The 16,032-nt window shown below is 42.3% G+C and overlaps 1 protein-coding gene across 2 annotated transcripts in view; it reads right to left on the reverse strand.

Moving 5' to 3' along the window:
- Positions 1–10,461, reverse strand: part of LOC140730442 (N-lysine methyltransferase SMYD2-like) — a 55,461-nt gene extending 45,000 nt beyond the window's left edge. The window contains exon 1 of one of the 2 annotated variants that reach the window (XM_073050852.1): positions 10,365–10,461. Coding sequence is in view for 1 of the 2 variants with exons in the window: in XM_073050851.1 (XP_072906952.1) it covers positions 6,845–7,005 (161 nt within the window). In the remaining variant the exon portion in view is untranslated. Of the gene's footprint in view, positions 1–6,844; positions 7,190–10,364 lie in introns of those variants that run through there. The other variant, XM_073050851.1, reaches the window with a different exon arrangement.
- Positions 10,462–16,032: the final 5,571 nt, after the last annotated feature.

A 16,032-nucleotide genomic window follows, 5' to 3' on the forward strand; every position in this document is an offset into this window, starting at 1 on the left:
CACTTCAGTTACAGAGAAAGGTTGAACAAGTTAGGTCTCTATTCATTGGAGCATAGAAGGTTGAGGGGGGATTTGATCGAGGTATTTAAAATGTTGAGAGGGATAGATAGAGTTGACGTGAATAGGCTGTTTCCATTGAGAGTAGGGGAGATTCAAAGGAGAGGACATGATTTGAGAGTTAGGGGGCAAAAGTTTAAGGGAAACACGAGGGGGTATTTCTTTACACAGAGAGTGATAGCTGTGTGGAATGAGCTTCCTGTAGAAGTAGTAGAGGCCAGTTCAGTTGTGTCATTTAAGGTAAAATTGGATAGGTATATGGACAGGAAAGGAGTGGAGGGTTATGGGCTGAGTGCGGGTAGGTGGGACTAGGTGAGATTAAGAGTTCGGCACGGACTAGGAGGGCCGGAATGGCCTGTTTCCGTGCTGTGATTGTTATATGGTTATATGGTTATAATTGTCACCAAAACCAAAATAATCAAAATCCAAATTTCATGCAATAAACATTAGCAATTAATGTTCCATGGTCAAAACTATCGAGCTCAAGACAAACAACCCTTATTCTCATTCAAAACTTACAATAATATATATAATTACCTCTGGCCTCAAATGCCAATCATAAAATTTATCTAGCATGTCAAGTAAAATTGAGAAACAAGTGAAAGCACAATATTAAGATAATTCTTCTCACAAACTAGTCATTTCTGTCTTGGGTTACTTGTCACCAAGAGAGACTTTCAGTTCACATGCAATAGCCACACAGTTACTGTTGGACTACCCAAAGGTCTGTGACAGCAATGCTGTTAGGTTCCACAAAAGTACTAATGACCCTCAAAAGGACCTTAATACCATTTTGACTGCCATATCTCATATTGCTAAGAATCAAATCTGCATCATAAAAATATGAAGATTTTTCTTCAAATCTGCATCTGAAAAAGTTTCTGCAATGAAACACCGGTCAGCCCTCACCACAAGCTCCATTCCCTTATCGCCTTTGACTTTACAGCCTTAGCCATGTGAAACAACTTTTGCAACCCATTTGCCCTTTTTGACACCAAGATAAGGTTCTGCCCCCATATCTGCTACATTATAAAAAAAATGCTTATTTTGGCTTTTCAATTCTGCTCACCACCCTGCCCTGGCCTTCAGCTGCATTCTTTCAGCTCAGATACAGTGCCTGATATTCAAACTGTTTTACTGGCATAGGGCACAACCTCAGAGTAAAAAGATGACCTTTTATAAGCGTGGAGGAGGAACGACTTAAGCCAGTGCTGACAAATCTGCAGAATTTATTGCCACAGATGGCTGTGGAGGCAAAGTCATTTGTTATATTTAAAGCAGACGTTGGTCGATTCTTAATTAGTAACTGCAACAAAGGTTACGGGGTGAAGGCACAAAAATGGGGTTGAGATAGTAATAAATCAGCCTTCATCGAATGGTGGAGTAGACTCAATGGTGTTATGAAATACAAAAATAGAAAAGTTATGTTTCAGTCATATACTGTAGTACATTGATGAGGACAAGACTCAGGACCTTAGCAGAGGCACGCACACACACACTGCACTTTATTAATTACACCTGCTCATTTATGCAAATATCTAATCAGCCAATTATGGGATAGCAACTTCTATATATTTTTTATATATATATAAAAAATAAATATACACATATGTAAAGCCATGATGTTACTAAGTGGATTGAGGACTATTTTAATACACTAAGGACCAGTGTCAAACTCTTGCCCCTAACTTGTAATTCTTTTCTGTACTTTCCATATTCATTTTGATTCCCTACGCATTAGGAGTCTGACATTTGTCATCCTATACTCACAGCAATTTGCCTGGCATGCTTTCAAAATATTTTCTCTCCATTGATCATTTGTATTATTTAATGTGTCAATCTTCAATTGTGAAGAACCTGGGTAAAACCTATCTTGTTTTGCCTACAATCTGGCTTTCTTGCAGTGAAGTGTATGTGTTTCATTGCCACTTTTCTATTTTAACCTAATATAGTCTCAGCTTGGCAAGTTGTGCTTTGTTTTATTTAGACATGACTGCATCGGTGCACCTGCAGTGATTTAAAAATTGGGTCATGCTGCAGTGGGTGGTAATATATTACTGCAATGCTGTTTTTCCAAATTGCTCTTTTTTTTAAAAACAAACTTTGTTTTCCTTTGAAAACAGTGCAAGTACAAGGAAATCGTATTAATTCCCCATACAATAATTAACACAAATATTTTCTCACAAGACATATCTGATGAACAAACACCCTGTGGTATTGTGGACATAAACTATATCAGAAAGTATACATTTAGCAGAAATGGGAAATTAAGATATTACTTTTGAAATGTTTGTAGTGACACAATCAAGCATCAGATTTATTTTGTATTGCAACAAAAACACACCTTTTTTAAAAAAAGGGTTGTATCTGCCATGCAAACAAGGAAACAATTACAGCATATTTGATAACATTCATTATATTTTTGAAATACTGATTGTTTTATAGTAAACACAAAGTACACTGCAGATGCTGTGGTCAAATCAACACGTACAAACAAGCTGGATGAACTCAGCAGGTTGGGTGCTGCCGAAGGGTCTCGGCCCGAAACGTTGACTGCTCATTTCAACGGATGCTGCCCGACCTGCTGAGTTCATCCGGCTTGTTTGTACATGTTGATTGTTTTATAGTTTTTTCCTCCACATTACATCTGATTATATAAATGCGCACACAAGATGCTGGAGGAACTCAGCAGGTCAGGCAGCATCTATAAATTGGCATGTTGTGACATTAAGCTTTACAACCCCAATTTTTTTTGTCATCAGGCTGTTTTCTCTGGAGCATTGGAAGCTGAGGGGCAAATTGATAGAAAATATAAAATTTTGAGTTAGATAGGGCAAGTAATCAAAGTAATTTCCAGGGTGTTAATGTTACTTAATAGAAGGCAAAGGTTTAAAGTGAGAGGAACAATGTACAAAAGAGATTTATAAATATATAAAGTGGGAGGTACCTGGATCATGGCATTTAGGAAGGTACAGAGACAAGGAACAGAAAGATATAGATCAGACACAAGCAGAAAACATTAGCTTAGAATGCCTTCATGATCAGCAGACAGCATAGGCTGAAAGACCTGTTCCTGCGCTATGTTCTTATACAATATCCACAATATAGCAAAACCTCTAAGTGTTTCTGATAAACAGTTAAGCAAAAAAATGACCCATAGGAGCTACTAAATGATCAAAAGTTCCTCCAGAGAGCCAAGGTAGAAGACAAGGTTGGAGCCCGAAATGTCTTTACAGATAGTTCCAGTGGTAGGATAAAGAAACTTTGGTCATACGTGGTAGACACCAGTTGGAAAAGCCCAGTGCTGTTATAGGGTAGAGAGGGAGGAGTCAAGGAGAAAGGTCATAAATGAATTTTGGACACTGCTAGCAGAGTAAAATTTAAGGAATGCGAGCAGGAGTCATGGCAGCAGGGTGACTATAGATAGAAGAATGGAGGGGTGGTGAGTCAATCCTGGATTAAATGAGCAGTTAATTTTCAGCAAGTTGTAAAATCATTTACGGATTCTGAAGTAACAGATAATGAGAAACCAAGCTTTCCTTCTCTGGTATCATTTTTGTGCATAATCTTTGTTTCTCTTTGTTTAGAATGGCATCTATACAAGTATCCCCACACTAAGAGTGGAGGCGGGGGGAGGGAAGAGGAAGGAAAAGAGAACAGCGGGCAGTGTTCCTAGGAATGGTCAAATATCACGATTGCAAATAAACCAAGACTGCATTATCTGCAAAGGCATCAAAAAAATAAAAGCTACATTTATTTTTTTTTTTATTTAATCACCCACCCCCAACATCAATTCCATAAAGCAATTTTTATTCTGTGCAAGATGTTTTCAGGTAGTGATCTGATTTCTACAGGGGAGGATTTTTGTTAATCTGAACGATCACAATTTAGGGATCACCTGTGCTGTTTCAATGGCTATAACATACTCAGGGCCATTAACAATTTGACAAGGCAAATTTTGTTTAAGTAACTAGTGTGAATTTTTCATGAGGTATTTGATGAGATTGGAGGTCTAATATGGACTTCTCAAAGACCTTCAACAGATTTAACGAGAATAAGTAAGATTCAATTTAATGCAGCTGGGGGTGAACTTTAGAAAAATACATTTTGACAGAAGGAATGAGATCAATAAATTAGTTTATTAAATAGAATGCATGACGACAGACTTGGGACACACAAATCATTCAAGGAACCAGGCCAAATTGAAAAGGCTATTTATATAAAGTTGCCTATAAGTACAAAAATTAGCAGATAACATTGAACTAATTAAACAAAAAAACACACTCATTGGTTAGACGCTACCTTGAACATGCTAAACCATTTTTGGCACCAGACTTTCAAATAGGAAGGATGTCAAAGGGTTGGAAAGGGTACAAGGGAGACATGTTAGACTGGTACCAAAGATGAGAAACCGCAATAACAGAGAATGACTGGAGAACAGAATTAAAAAGAATGATTCAAATGCATTCCAAATCATGACAGGTTTTGACAGGGCAAAGAACATAGTAAGCAGAGAACGCTGATTTATAAAGGTAACTGGCTAGAAGCAGAGCAGCAGGAATTGGAGGAACATTAAGTGCAAGTAAATCACAGAAAAGTGGAAAGAAAAGAATCATGGTAGTGAGGGATTTTTAACTTTCTCACTACTGTGCAAGGGGATTAGATTGCAGAGTTTGTTAAGTACATCTAAAAAAGTATTTTTTTTATAAAATAGGCAGTAAATCCTATGAGGGACAAGGCATGATAATTGACTTTATCTTAGTAAATGAAATTGGGCAGGTGGAAGTGCTGGTAATGAAAAACACTTACCACAATTCGGTACATTAGAGAGGTTATAGAAAAGGATAAGGGAAGAGCTAATTTTAAATAGAGTATGAGAGGATCTGGCAAATGTAAACTGGGAACAGATGCGCGTGGATAAAATAACAGCTGACAAGTAGGAGTCTTTTAAAAGAGCAATGTGAGTTCGGGATTAGCATGTTACAGCAAGAATGAAAAGGCAAAGCTGACAAGATTAGCGGGCCTAGGATAACAAAGGATAGTGAATGTTTGATCGGGGAAAAGAAAGAAAAACAAGTTTAAGCAACTGGGATCAAGGGAATCTCAAGGAAGAAACAGAATGTGTAGGAGAGAACTTGAGACATTAGGAAGGCATGGGGAGCTTTGAAATATACTTAGCAATCAAGATTAAGGAGAATCCCAAGAAATTCTACAATATCAGCAGTAGTTAGGGAAGCAGTGAGCCCCTTTAATGACCAGAGGGTAATCGACAGAGACAAGGAATGGGGGCAAGGTCCTAATACTTTTCATCTGTATTCGGCAAGTAAAAGAGCATAGAAAGTGGTCAGTTCAGGGGGGATACTTGAATAATCTGGTGGTCAATATTGAGGAGGTGGTGCAGGTATTTGATATTGTGGGATCTGCAAGAGTTGATAAATATCCAGGCCAGATGAAATCTATCCCAGAATGCACTGAGGAAAAGGTGCAGGAAGATAGTTGTGGCTCTGACAGAATTTTTGCATATTCATTACAAGTAAAGGTACCAGTAGACTAGAAGAAGCTAATGTTGCCGTTTTATTTACAAAGGAAAGCAGTGATGTCAGATAACTGAAGGCTGGTGAGCCTCACATCAATAACAAATAAGTTAATGGAGAAAATCCTGAGGATCAAGATTTATCCACACTTTGAAAGGCACTAATAATCAGGAATAGTCTGCACAGCTGTGTGGGTGATAGCCAATCTCACTCGTTTGACTGACTTTTTTCATTAGGCACAAGAATACTGACAAAGCCAGGTCTCTATGTAAAATACGTTACACTGCCCCCCCCCATACTTTCCTCCAATCACCTTAAGACTATGCCCCCTCATTGTAGTCACTTCCACCCTGGGATGATAGTCACGGGCTATCTATGCCTTTTATCTTCTACACTTCTACCAAGTCTCCTCTCATCTTCCATCACTCCAAAAAGAAAAGCCCTAACTCAATCTATGTTCATAAGACACGCTGTCCAATCCATGTCTCCTCTGCACCCTCTAAAGCTTCCACATCCTTCCTATGAGGCGACCAGAAATGAACACAATACTCCACGTGTGGTCTAACCAGGGTTTTATACAGCTGCAACATGACCGTCATTAATGTTGTACAGAGTTGCAACATTAATTCAATCCCCCGACGAATGAGGGCAACACGCCATATACCTTCGTAACCACACTAAAGTGGTAGAAGTAGATACCAAAAGATTCTTTTATACATAGAGAATGCCTGTAACATACTGCCACAGGAAGTGATTCATGCAATGTTTAAGAGGCATTTAGACACATAAACAGACAGGGAATGGAATAGAAGCGATTAGTTTAAAATCATAAACAGTACAAACATGGTGGTCCAAAAAGGCCGTCCTGTGTTGTACAGTTCGATGCTCTTTAAAATAGAACCTTCTATAAACTACACAGAATTCTCTGGAGTGGCTATCCAATTCCAAACAAGAACATAACCCTATAAATACCTGTAATTTTAAGGTACAAGGACCGTGGGTAGAACACTTGGCCTTTAACAGATATTGACACACCAAAAGAAATTATAAGTGATTCAAATATGGTGTTTTAGACCTTCAACAGCACCTTTACTTGCCTTCAGAAAACATTAAAAATGCCACTTATATCCACTTTTTCTGGCACCCCTAGATTCAAACATACACTAGGACCAGCAGGCGAACGCTGCTGTCACGGGATCTTACTCTACAAAACAATTTTGGTGAGCAACTTGCAGCGAAGATGCTGCACATACCGAGCGAAGCAGAATTCGCAATGATTGCCCCGCTCATTGATGGTCAGGACGTGGGTGTAGGCTGGACAGCAGAAGATTAGGTCTCCAATCTGAAAGTGCTGGCGAGCCTGCAGTCCCCTGCCCTTGCCCTCGCTGAGGAACCTCTCCGTGGCCACAGGCATCCTGCAGCCGCGCTCGCCGGCCAGATCCGCCGCTCCGGCCCCTCGCTATGCTCTTCAGTCCCTCCGCCCAGCGCCGTGGCGAGAAAACTCGGGCTCACTCTCTCTGTCTTCCTGCCTCCTTTCACTTTGTTCTCCGACGACCGACCCAATCCCCAGACTGCGTCACTCTGCGCCCGCGCACCATCACCCGCCCGCTGACAGCTCGCTCCCGCGGCGGGGCCTGTCGTGTGCGCACCCGGGTCCAAGCGCCGGCCGGCGTCGCCGATCACTGAAATCCTTAACAGCTCATTCTAAACCACTCCGGCGTTAAGTGGATGTGTCACGAAACTTCTATCCTCACACATACGATTCAGGGGCTTTACAGGCCGATCGGAGTGGGATGGAGAATTAAAGTCAGAGGAATTCAGGGCTGCCCCTACGGACTGAATGCATTGTAACACCCCTAAATTAAATTCCAACCAAAGGCCTTAAAGTGGAATTGTTAACTCCTTTTCTCTCCCTCCCTCCCTCCCTCCACTGAAAATGAATTTGACATTTTTTTTCGCGGCCAAAGGCACCTGCTACTGTTCGGTTCAGACACTGTTAGAGAGGCCCTTCAATATGCAGGCCAGACACCCACTCTGCATTCGGTTTCAAGGTAAAGCAGAGCGCAAAGTGAATGCCGAATGTAGTACACTAGATTGAAAGGAGGTGCTTCACCTGGAGCAACACACACAAAATGTTGGCGGAACGCAGCAGGCCAGGCAGCATCTATAGGAAGAAGCGCTGTCGACGTTTCGGGCCGAGACCCTTCGTCAGGACCATAGTTAGAGAACCAGCATTTTGTGTGTGTTGCTTGAATTTCTAGTATCTGCAGATTTCCTCGTGTTTGCTTCACCTGGAGAAGCAGTTTGGGTCTCTGAATAGTGAGAAAGGAAGAGGTAAAAGGACATGCGTTTCGTCACTTGTAAGGGGGGTGGCTGGTGCAATCAGAAGAGTAGTCCAGAAATTAGCAAAGGAACCAGTCTTCAATGCTGAAAATGAAGGAGATGTCTGGTAGTTCTAAATAAGTTTTTCGTAAGATTATTTTTCTTGTTAGTACATATTGTGCTGAGAATATGTCCAGAGATGATAGTACTGTATGTTCTTTGTATGAGATGTAGGAACACTGGGAGACACCCAGTCTCCATGATAACTCCATTTGCACAAAGTTAATCAAACTGAAGCTCCTTGGAGACCATGTTAAGGAATTGGATCTGCACCTCAATGACCTTTAGCTCATACAGAAAACTGAGGAGGTGACAGATAGGAGCTACAGGGAGGTAGTCACCCCTAAGCTGCAGGAGCGGCAGGTACCTGGCTAACTGTCAGGAGAAGGAAAGGAAATGGGCAGCCAGTGCACAGCACTTCTGTGGCCGTTCCCCTCAATAATGAGTATATTATTTTGGATACTGTTCGGGGGGGGGGGGTAGGGAGGGGTGGAGACAAACTACCAGGGGGAAAAACCAACAACCAGGTCTCCAGCACTAAGTCTGGTTCTGTGGCTCAGATGAAGTGGGGATGAAAAGTGCAGTAATGATAGGGGATTCCATAGTTAGAGAACCAGACAGAGGATTTGCTGGATTTGAAAGATGCACCCAGATGGTGTGATGCCTCCGAGATGCCAGGGTCAGGGACGTCTCGGATCAGGTCCACGGCATTCTAAAGGGGAAGGATGATGAACCGGAAGTTGTGGTACATAATGGCACCAATGACATAGGTAGGACAAGGGAGGAGGTCCTGAAGAGAGAATATAGACAGTAAGCTAAAAAGCAGGACCTGCAAGGTAGTAAGCTCTGGTTCGCCACCTGTGCCATGCACCAGTAAGGGTAAGAATAGGATGATTTAGCAGATGAATGTGTGGCTGAAGAATTGCTGCAGCGATCAGAGTTTCAGATTTCTGCATCATTGGGATCTCTTCTGGGGAAGGTATGACCTGTACAAAACTGACAGGTTATAGCTGAACCCAAAGGGGAGCAATATCCTTGTGGAGAGGCTTGCTAGAGCTGTTGGGGAGGGTTTAAACTAATTTGGCAGGTGAATGGGAAGCAAACTGATAGGGCTACGGATGGTATAAAGCTAGATGCAGTGTATAGTGAGACTGTGAGGAAGGACAGGCAAATGACAGGACAGAATTGCAGTCAGTGGGGTGAGTTAGGGAGCCAAAATCAAAAAGCGTGACAAATACCCAGTGTAATATTTGAATGCACGCAGTTTATGGGCAAAGGTCGATGATCTTCTAATCCAGTTAGACATTATCAGGCATGATGTTGTGGACATCTCTGGGTCATTGCTGAAAGAAGATCATAGTTGGGAGCTTAACATCCAGGGATACACATTGTATCAAAAAGACAGGCAGGTAGACAGGGGGTGGGTAGCTCTCTTGGTAAAAAGTGAAATCAATTTTTTTTAAATGAGGTAACAAATGATCGGAAGATATTGAATCCTTATGGGTAGAGTTAAGAAACTGCAGGGGTAAAGAGACCCTGATGAGAATAATATTCAGGTCTCCAAACAGTAGCCAGGATGCGGGCTACAAATTACAACAGGAGATAGGAAAGGCATGTCAAAAGGGCAATATTGCGATCCCCATGGGGGAATTCAAGATGCAAGTAGTTTGGGAAAACAGGTTGTTGCTGGATCCCAAGAGAGGAACTTGTCAAATGCATACGAGTTGGCTTTTTAGAACAGCTTGTTGTTGAGCCCACTGGGGAATGGCAGTTCTGGATTGGGTGTTATGTAATGACCTAGATTTGATTAGAGAGCTCAAGGTAAAGGAAACCTTTGGAGACAGTGATAAAAAAAAATGTTAGAATTCACCCTGCAATTTGAGAAGAAGCTAAAATCATTTGTAACAGTCTGACAGTAGAGTAAAGGGAATTACAGAGGCATAAGAGAGTAGCTGGCCAAAGTTGGTTGGAAAGGGACACTAGCAGGGAGGATGGCAGAACAGCAATGGCTGGTGTCTCTGGGGGGGAATTTGGAAGGTGTAGGATAGATACATCCCAAAGATGAATAAGTATTCTAAAGAGAGGACAATGAAACCATGGCTGACAAGGGAACTCAAAAAAGCTAAAGAGGGGACATATAATATAGCAAATAGCAGTGGGAAGGTAGAGGATTTGGAAGCTTTTCAAAACCAATGGAAGCCAACTAAAAAAGCCATAAATAGAGAAAAGATGATATAGCTTCAAAAGTTGTCCAAAATCAAAAGAAAACAGTTGCTGCCAGCCTGCAACCCCAGAGTTGTTATACTTGCGTGATACGTATGCAGCTCCACTGATTGCTCAAGAGAGTTAAATTCCTTATTCTGATGCTTCATTAGTAATTAGCAAACTTACAATTAAGTATTATTGAGTGCTATCTCAGCGGTGAGCAAAGATATGAACTCTGCGGTCCCAAGCTACAAGCTACCACAAAATAAGCATAACTTATCTCCTTCACTTTTACCACATTCCAATTCATGTGACTAGTTATATAATAATAGACATAATAAACACACAGCACAGAATGCATGGTTCCTACATTCCAACCCTCTAATTATTAAACTATAATAACTACAACCACACACAACTAAGATAGAGGAGACATAAAATCTCAACATTTAAACAAGTGTCCTCTTTTGGGTAAGCAGTCTATCCTAGATTGTGCTCTTCTCCTGCCAAGCCAAGTTTTCCTTCTTGACTACATTCTGGAAAATCTGTCTTGAAACATTGCCTCCAAAGCTCACCCAAGCACAAAACTGAGGTCCCATTAACTGTGAGGTCTGGTCGAGCATTGTCTCTTCCACCATCATGGTCCCCTTTCAAAGGTCCACTAACAATCCAACCTAGCATTGTTCTGATTGCACAGGGTCCACCATTAACACTGCAAACACAAAGTACACTGCAGATGCTGTGGTCAAATCAAGACGTACAAAAAAGCTGGATGAACTCAGCAGGTTGGGCACCATCCATTGAAAGAAGCAGTCAACGTTTCAGGTCGAGACTCTTCGTCAGGACTAAAGAAGGAGGGGGCAGGGACCCTATAAAGAAGGTGGGGGGAGGGTGGAAAACCAATCGGAGGAAAGATCAAGGGGTGGGGGAGGGGATAGGCAGGAGAGGTGAAGAAGGAATCTAAGGGGAAAGCACTATGGGTAGTAGAAGAAGGCAGAGTCATGAGAGGTGATAGGCAGCTAGAAGAGGAGACAGAGTGAAGGTGGGATGGGGGAAGGGAGAGGGAGGGAATTACCGGAAGTTGGAGAATTCGATGTTCATACCAAGGGGCTGCAGACTACCCAGACGGTATATGAGATATTCTTCCTCCAACCGAAGTTTGGCCTCATCATGGCAGCAGAGGAGGCCATGTATGGACATATCCGAATGGGAATGTGAAGGAGAGTTGAAGTGAGTGGCAACCGGGAGATCCTGTCTGTTGTAGGTGCTCGACGAAGCAGTCCCCCAATCTGCGTCGGGTCTCGTCGATGTAGAGGAGGCTGCACCGGGAGCACCTCTTGATCTTTCCACTGATTGGTTTTCCACCCTTCCCCCACCTTCTTTATAGGGTCCCTGCCCCCCTCCTTCTTTAGTCCTGACGAAGGGTCTCAGCCCGAAACGTTGACTGCTTCTTTCAATGGATGCTGCCCGACCTGCTGAGTTCATCCAGCTTTTTTGTACGTATTAACACTGCAAATCTCTTGCAACAGCTCAAATGTCTTAGGCACATTCATTCCTATCAACAGCTCTATTTCTGACCCAATTTCCAGCAAATGAATATGCTTTGGGTGAGATCATTCCTGAAGATCTCTCTGATGAGGAATGATCCCTTTGTGGACAGGTATATGTTCCTGTAGGTACATGCTAGGCAGTTCACAATAGCTTTCACTATCCAAGCCAGCCACTTCCAGTCCTGAAATAACATAGCTACTCACAATGTTTTCTTGACCCAGGGTGAGTAAGAGAATGTGTGTTCCTTTTCCTGTTTGTGATGCTCTATGTAGAACTTTGCTGTATTCCCTTGGTCTAGGATAGCATAAGTAACCACTGTCTTGTTATTCTTCTTAGAATTCACTTGAACTGGAAATATAGGAAATTTACAATTATGATCACCAACCATTGTAAGACCATTAGATACCAGGGCAGTACTCACTACTGTGTTTGCTTCATTTATGTCTTCTTTTGAATCTGCTCTCTTTTCATCAGCCTCAGGCTTATTTTCTCTTTACACAGCAGCCACAGTGGTGGCAAAGCTACTTCCTTTCACTTGAGAATGAATTTGAGATCCAATTTTGTTCACACCTTTACTTACTGCCAGCAATGTGGCTTTGTATATTTTCCCAAACACTGGGTATGTAACAATCTTCATTTGCCTTTCAGTAAAATCAACAATATCAGTGATGGTTGTGCCTCTCTTGCAGTCCATACACTGCCAATCTCCATTCTTTCCAAAGCTCATTGGGAAATTCATTTATGACAATCCTCATTTTAGCAGGCATGTTCAACTCATGCATGGCCCACACGTCTTCCATGGCGTTGCAAAAACCTTTTTTAAAAATCCATAGTTTTGAAGAGCTTACACATCTTCTGATTTAATGTGGCCAAAAAAGAGCCTTTTTCATGTAGGCCACAGTGATTATCTGCTCTTCACCAAAATGTTCTTGAAGTGAAGCATGGGCCTTGAGATATCTTGTTCTGGTCCGGCCCACTGACAACTTTTGACAAGCATGTTAGGGTAACCTTAAGTGTACTGTTCGAGAAAATAGAGACGGTCATCATAATTATCAGTCTTACTTTCAATGCTATTTTTGAAAGCTCTCATAAATAAATGATACTGCAATGGATTGCCATCGAAGACTTTAATCTCTCTTCAGGCAGAGATGTAATGCATTGTTCTTGCATCACTATGCTTGTTATTTCCTTTTGCTTCTTTATCATCTCCAGTGCAGCATTTAGACCCCTATCATCTGAAACAGAAGTGTCATCATACTGTAAATCAAAGCACCCCGTGCTATTGGATATGGCATAGGTTAAGAGTACCTCTTGGGTACAGGCTATGAATGAACTACCCCTTGAAGGTCAAACTCATGACTTACAGACTTTTGATTCTCAAATGTATTCACCTTGACAGCGAATATGCTGGTTTTTCTCTATTCCATGTCAACATGGGAACTTTCACTAAAGAACTGTTCTGCTGAAGTATGCTTTGCACCCACCTCACTTACTTTATCTCTTTAACATTTAGAACTTTAACTCTGGCCATTTTGGTTGCAATTTCTTCTTACAACTTCAGCTGCTCTGCCTTCTAAATTGCTCTGCCTGTTCTTTCTGATTTCTCTGAAGCTGTTCCTGGTCTCTTCGAAGCTTTTCCATCTTTTCCTCCAAGGCATGCTTATCTCTCAATATGCGTATAACTCAGTGAAATCAGCCTCCATTCTAATGTATGAGGCGTCAATCTGCTAGCAACAGAACGTGCTCCATGCATGTTAGACACATCCTGCAGCTTGTCACCTTTGTATGTAGTCACAGCTTCATAAATATTTCCATTTCCCTCAGGGGACCTCTTTGTTTAATTGCTCCTTCATCTTCAAGGTCGCTGCTTCCAGCTGAAATCATTTTGTCTTCCAAGGGCGCAAACGAGACAAAACAAAACAATGGCAGTTTCAATTCGGCATCGCAACAAGAGAAGCAATTCAATTATTTCAATTTTTAAGTATTCAACACAACAAGGGTTGAGCACTTCAGGCAACCACCACTACAGCTTTCTCATCCAACATTTCATCACTTCAAAACTGTATTTCAAACCAAACACACAGTGTGAACAACAAAACAGGTCATTGCTTGCCACAGGCTGCTCTAGACTGGTGCTTCCAATTTTTTGGGCAGTTTCAAGTGCTGATGTTCATTTGGTATAACTGTTGTAAACTTTGCTGACAAAATATAGTGGCAAAAATTGATCCAAAATCGAAACAAAACATTACTGCCAGATTGCTCTCCCACAGAGAGCAACACACCCTCAGCACCAATGATTGCTCCAAAGAGTCAAACTTCTTATTCTGATCCTTTATTAGCAATTAGCAAACATACAGATAAGCATTATTAAGTGTTATCTCAGTGGTCAGCAAAGATATGACCTCTCCGGGACCCAAGCTAAAAACTGCCACAAAATAAGCATGAATATGTAGCTTATCCCCTTCACTTTTACCACGCTCCCACTAATGTGACTAGTTACCAGAATACACAATAAACACACAGCACAGAATACATGGATCCTACAGATGAAATATGAGGATAAGCTAACCAATAATATAAAAGGGGAAATAAAAAGTTTTTTCTATTTAAAGAGTAAAAGAGAGACAAGAGTGACTGGAAAATAACACTTGAGAGGTTGTAATGGGGAACAAAGAAATGGTGGAGGAACTGAGTAAGTATCTTACATCAGTCTTCACTGTGGAAGACACTAGCAGTGTGCCAAAAGTGAGTGGCTTTGCTATTACTAAGGAGAAGGTGCTTGAGAAGCTAAAAAGTCTGAAGTTCGGTAAGTGACCTGGACCAGATAGATGACACCCCAAGGTTCTGAAAGGGGTAGCTGAAGGGATTGTGGAGGCATCAGTGATGATCTTTCAAGAATCACTAGGTTCTGGAATGGCTGTGGAGGACTGGAAAATTGCAAATGTCACTTCACTATTTAAGAAGGCAGGGAGGCAGAAAGGAAATCATAGGCCAGACAGCCCGACTTCAGTGGTTGGATGGAGACTATTATTGAGGACAAGTGTCGGAGTACTTAGAGGCACATGATAATATAGGCCAAAATCAGCATGGTTTCCTAAAGGGGAAATCTTGACTGACAAATCTGTTGGCAATTCTTTGAGGAAATAACAGGCAGAATAGGCAAAGGACATTATTTGGATTTTCAGAAATCCTTTAACAACATGCCACACATCAGGCTGCTTAACAACCCAAGGTATTATAGGAAAGGTACTACAATTTCACTGACATCTTCAACATCTCCCTGAGCAGCACCACCGTTCCAATGTGCTTCAAGGCTGCCACCATCATCCCCGTGCCGAGGAAGTCTTCAGTGTCCTGACTCAATAACTACCGTCCCATTGCACTCACATCCATCATCATGAAGTGTTTCGAGAGGCTCGTCATGAGGCATATCAAGACGCTGCTGCCCCCCTCACTGGAACCCCTGCAGTTTGCGTACCGTCCCAACCGCTCAACAGACGACGCCATTGCCATCACCCTCCACCTGGCCCTAACCCACCTGGACAAAAAAGACACATACGTTTGAATGCTGTTCATAGACTTCAGTTCAGCATTCAACACAATCATCCCTCAGAAACTGATTGGAAAGCTGAGCCTACTGGGCCTGAACACCTCCCTCTGCAACTGGATCCTAGACTTCCTGAGTGGGAGACCTCAGTCAGTCTGGATCGGGAGCAGCATCTCCAACACCAATACACTGGGCAGGGGGGCCCCCCAGGGCTGTGTGCTCAGTCCACTGCTGTTCACTCTGCTGACCCACAACTGTGCTGCAACACACAACTTGAACCACATCATCAAGTTCACCGATGACACGACTGTGGTGGGTCTCATCAGCAAGAATGACGAGTCAGCCTACAGAGAGGAGGTGCAGTGGTTAACGGACTGGTGTAGAGCCAACAACCTGTCTCGGAATGCGAACAAAACAAAAGAGATGTTTGTTGACTTCAGGAGGACACAGAGCGACCACTCCCCACTGAACATTGACAGCTCCCCAGTAGAGATCATTCAGAGCACCAAATTTCTTGGTGTTCACCTGGCAGAGAATCTCACCTGGTCCCTCAACACCAGCTCCATAGCAAAGGAAGCCCAGCAGCGTCTCTACTTTCCGCGAAAGCTGAGAAAAGTCCATCTCCCACCCCCCATCCTCATCACATTCTACAGGGGTTGTATTGAGAGCATCCTGAGCAGCTGCATCACTGCCTGGTTCGGAAATTGCACCATCTCAGATCGCAAGAACCTGCAGCGGATAGTGAGGTCAGCTGAG

The sequence above is a fragment of the Hemitrygon akajei genome, chromosome 7, assembly GCF_048418815.1.
Source record: "Hemitrygon akajei chromosome 7, sHemAka1.3, whole genome shotgun sequence".
NCBI lineage: Eukaryota > Metazoa > Chordata > Chondrichthyes > Myliobatiformes > Dasyatidae > Hemitrygon > Hemitrygon akajei.